This window comes from Salvelinus sp. IW2-2015, unplaced genomic scaffold (assembly GCF_002910315.2).
Source record: "Salvelinus sp. IW2-2015 unplaced genomic scaffold, ASM291031v2 Un_scaffold2470, whole genome shotgun sequence".
In the NCBI taxonomy this organism is placed as follows: domain Eukaryota; kingdom Metazoa; phylum Chordata; class Actinopteri; order Salmoniformes; family Salmonidae; genus Salvelinus; species Salvelinus sp. IW2-2015.
Window position 1 is genome coordinate 39,060 of NW_019943788.1, and position 4,916 is coordinate 43,975.

The following is a 4,916-nucleotide window of genomic DNA, read 5'->3' on the forward strand; positions in this document are numbered from 1 at the left end:
ATGGTGTAGGCAGTCATTGTATTAAAGAACTTGTTCTTACCCAACTTTCCCAGTTAAATTAAGGTTAAAATAATAAATAGACACGTGGTACCAGGATTAAGTCAATGTGTAGGGGTACTAGATAATTGAGGTAGCTATGTACATATAGGTCAGGATAAAGTGTCAGGATATATAAAACAGTAGCAGCAGTGTATGTGAGGAGTCAGAGTTGCAGCATAAGAGTCAATGCAGATAGAGGCTATGAGTAATGAGATAACTGGCAGTGTCGTAAGATAAGTGGATAGGCTACTAGACAGTCTGTCAGTGTGTTCCAATTCCAAAATACAACACAAGTCAAGGAGGAAGACGCTAGCCATAAAAAGGACTGGCCATTGTCACACAAAGTAGCAATAAGCAACTCGATCTCTTGACCAAACTAGGACACTAAATGTARCTAGCSTGWGCATGTTTATTACAACAAAGCCCTTGTAACAAGACAAGCCAATAGGCCTATAAGGAAGTGAGTTTTGCTTCTTTAGAATCCAGTTTGTATAGGGGACGTGACAGACTGCATAGTAATCAGCAAAAAGACTGAATTAAAGCGCTGGGTGATTAGTCTGACCTAGAAAAGCACTCTTTTTTTTATTTTTTATATAAATTTAAAATCAGTTGCAATTTCTTTGAACTCTAAATGCATTATGCAATGATGACAAATTTGAGCTTTTTCATGGAAATTCCAAAACCAAAGTTAATGAACATTCAAATGCCAAAACAAATATTCCATTATCTAGCCGGTCCACATTGGGTAGACATCAATAGAACAGTAAATTAAATGGAGAACATTCTGGCCCGTYGCAGCACCGCCTGGTATGGCAACTGGTCACAGGCATCTGACCCTAAGGTGCCACAGAGTGTTATGCATACGGCCCAGACTATTTACATTGACAACCCCTCCCCCTTCATTTYGACACTGCTGCTACTCGCTGTCTGTTCTCTACATAGTCACTATACAAATTACCTCAACCTGTACCCCCCCGCACTTTGACTCAGTACCGGTATCCTTTATATAACCTCGTTATTGTTACTCTGATTTAGTAAATATTTTTTAAACTCCATTTCTTGAMCTGGATTGTTGGTTAAGGGCTTGTAAGTAAGCAATTCACTGTCAGGTCTAAACCGGTTGTATTCAGCGCATGTGACAAATAYAATTTGATAGGACTGCATTTGTTTAGATGAAAAAGGTGTGTTTATCATGCACCTGTCCAAAACTGTCTCAGTTGTGGATGGACTAAATCAAGAGTAGACCCAGTCTTGTAAATCATTTTATTTTCTCTGCATTATTGGGAACAGGCCATAAGTAAGCATTTTACTGTTAGAATAAGATATAATAAATAGACGGTGAATAGGAGAGCAGGTTAGAGGGAGTGTGATCGTGTAAGACAACTGAACCACACTTTGTTTTTCCATAAAGAACATCTGCATAAGGAAAGTACAGACTCACTGTAAGTACACGTACGTTTTTAAGTTTGTTTACATAAATGGTGGTATAACAGTTGGGCCATCGCCGCCATTTATGTGCGCAAACGGGTGTTACAAAATAAATAACAGGTCAGGCGTAAGAAAAAAATTGGCAAGGCTAGCTACTCTGTTTAGATAACTAATGCGTCACACCAATGTCTGAGCTAAAATTAGCTATCATGACTTGTTTTGATATTATATAACGTGGCTTTTTATTTTTTTTATTACTGTAACATTGGCTAAAATGTAAATGAACCGGACCACAGCCAGAGTACCTTGCTGACTAACTAACGTTTCCTGGCCAAATATCAATCGTTAGCTAGCTAGTTATGGAGCTAGCAGGAAGTTACCTAACAGTACAGTAAAGTTAGYTCCTTTCATAACGTAGAAATAATTAGACAACGTTAGCTAGCACAAAGTCAGTCATTCTAGCTAYACATCTTGAATGTTCAGAAAGTGAAACTTAACGTTGCAAAATTCTCATTGACGATAATGAATTTAACGTYGGTTGCTACAGTAACGTTACTGCTAGCTGGTAATGTTGGCTAGCTAGCAATGGTTGCTGTGTTGACTTTGAAAAACAGCGTCGCTGTGAACGAATGTAGCTGGCTAGCTAACCTCGATACGTATTCTCTATACTACATATTTATCTATGATACATAAAAGACAACTACGTACCTAGTTAACATTACACTAATCAAATCGTTCCAAAGTAAAGTGTATCATATTACCTGCGGAGATGAAAAACAAAGCGAGGTACAGCATGACTGTGCTGTTTATGTCCGGTTGACGCTCTTCTTGTTCTAGCGACTGTATGAATTCGACAGGCGCCTGGTTCTGAGCACTGCAATGCAGGGTGGGTGCGTTCACTGCGTTTATATCATGCCTCATAGTCAGGTGACTTCTGAGCCCGGACATGTGACGGTCTTATCTGGGCCTATTCGATTGRTCAGCGTTTACCTCAACAAATACAAATGTACTGTTCTTTTTTTGCCTTTAAAATAGTTAATAGATCATTATGTAAGGTATCATTATTGTAGTTWTATGTAGACAAACATAGCCTACTCATTATTCACCCCTCCCCACATATGACTAAAAAGGTCGCAGTTGTAAATGAACTTCAAACTTGTTCTCAACTGGCCTACCCAGTTAAATTAAGTTGAAATAAAAAATAAATAAATAAAAAGGCTATAAGGTCTTTATTTCTCCACACATTGCCTRGATTGATACAAATTAGTAGCCTATGAATATTAAGAGTGTAATTAAAGCACATGATAAGATCACTAAGTCCAATGGGTGATCATTGTATTCAAATATTTAACTGATCAAATTAAACTGGATTTGATTTCTACTGAGTGTTGGTACTCAATTTAGTGAATTTACATGCAAATAATCCAATTGAAACATACAGAGGAGTTTAGTTTAGTCTTATCTTTGCATAGCCTTCCCTGTCCTCTCTCCAGGGAATGTGTAGGCCTACTACTGTAATGTAATGTATTACTCCAGGCTCTAGATCACATTTATTTTTATGTGATTATGTTTTACAGGATGGATTGTGAGAGAGAACAGACACATTTCCTCAAATATAGGCTAGGCCTACATTGCCTTATGACAGACTGTTAAATAGCCATCACTAGCATATTAGAGGCTGCTGCCCTATATACATAGACTTGAAATCACTGGCCACTTTAATAATGGAACACTAGTCACTTTAATAATGTTTACATATTTAGCATTACTCATCTCATATGTATATACTGTATTCTATCCTATTCTACTGTATCTTAGTCTATGTATTACTCATCTCATATGTATATACTGTATTCTATCCTATTCTACTGTATCTTAGTCTATGTATTACTCATCTCATATATATATATACTGTATTCTATTCTACTGTATCTTAGTCTATGCCGCTCCGACATTGCTCGTCCAAATATTTGTATATTCTTAATTCCATTCCTTTACTTTAGATTGTGTGTATTGTTAGATATTTCTGCACTGTTGGAAGCTAGAAACACAAGCATTTCACTACACTCCCAATAACATCTGTGTCACGATCGTGTGGTTGAGAGACGGACCAAAACGCAGCATTTGGAAAATAAGCCATCTTCTTTTAATAACACCACGAAGATGAACACGACACAAAACACTATACAAACTAACAAAACAACAAAACGACCGTGAAGCTACAAACGTTGTGCACATACATACAGGCTACAAACGTTCTACATAGACAATTCCCCACAACAAACTAAAGCCTATGGCTACCTTAAATATGGCTCCCAATCAGAGACAACAGAAACCAGCTGTCTCTAATTGGGAACCCATTCAGGCAACCATAGACTTTCCTAGACAACTACACACAACATAGACACAGCTAGACAACTATACTAAACATAAAGCCAACTACTCTAAATAAACCCCCTAAACCTTACAATCACCCTGGACACTACAAAACCCACATAAATACCCATGTCACACCCTGACCTAACTAAAATAATAAAGAAAACAAAGAATACTAAGGCCAGGGCGTGACAATCTGGTAAACACATGTATGTAACAAATAACATTTGATTTGATTTGATGTGGTACAACAGTACAAACCTCAAGCTGATGATCCTCAAACGGAACTAATATTTTTCCCTTGTGTATTTTACTGTTGTGAAATGTTTCAATCAGGGATTCACAATGTTATTTTGTACCAACATCAGTAAGTATCTTATTGGAAAATGAATTAAATGATTATAACTTAAGTTTATCTTGTATATCATACAATTTATATCTGTCTTGTGTGAATGTAAATGTTGCTGTTACAGTGCCTTCAGAAAGTATTCAGGATGAAGGCCAGACCGCTGCGGTAGGAAGGCCAGACTGCTGTGGCAGGAAGGCCAGACCGATGCGGTAGGAAGGCCAGACCGCTGCGGCAGGAAGGCCAGACCGCTGCGGCAGGAAGGCCAGACCATTGCGGAGTACGTCCTCACCTTCAGGAAAGTGGCAGCAGCCAGCAGATGGAATGAGACAACGCTCCGCACCCTATTCTGAAGAGGATTGCGAGAGGAGATCCAGACGGAGTTGGCGTCCCGAGATGACACCCTCTCCTTGGACGCGCTTATCTTCTGCGGAAGCGTCAGTACCACCATCCTCTGAGTCAGAGCCTGAACCCGTGGAGGTAGGGGCCACGCACCTCCCCGCGGCTGAGCGTCAGAGACAGCTGGGGCCCTGTCCCTATTGCGGACAGGAGGGGCACCAGCTTCAGCAGTGTCCGATACGTCCCAACCCAGGGTCCACAAGAGCAGAGGGACGGTCCCGTGATCATCCGTCCCCTGGGTTTGGCGTGAATATTCCACCATCCTCAGTTTCCGTCAAACCATTTCTAGTATCCATATCACTAGCTGGCTGTCCCTCATATGTTGTAT

General features: G+C 39.6%; 1 protein-coding gene across 1 annotated transcript in view; it reads right to left on the reverse strand.

Annotated features, from left to right (window-relative positions):
• LOC112074035 (prosaposin) overlaps positions 1–2,407 on the reverse strand; it is a 17,534-nt gene extending 15,127 nt beyond the window's left edge. The window contains exon 1 of the mRNA XM_024141258.2: positions 2,229–2,407. Coding sequence (XP_023997026.2) covers positions 2,229–2,388 — 160 coding nt within the window. The 5' untranslated portion in view covers positions 2,389–2,407. The remainder of the gene's footprint in view (positions 1–2,228) is intronic.
• Between the last annotated feature and the right edge of the window lie 2,509 nt (positions 2,408–4,916).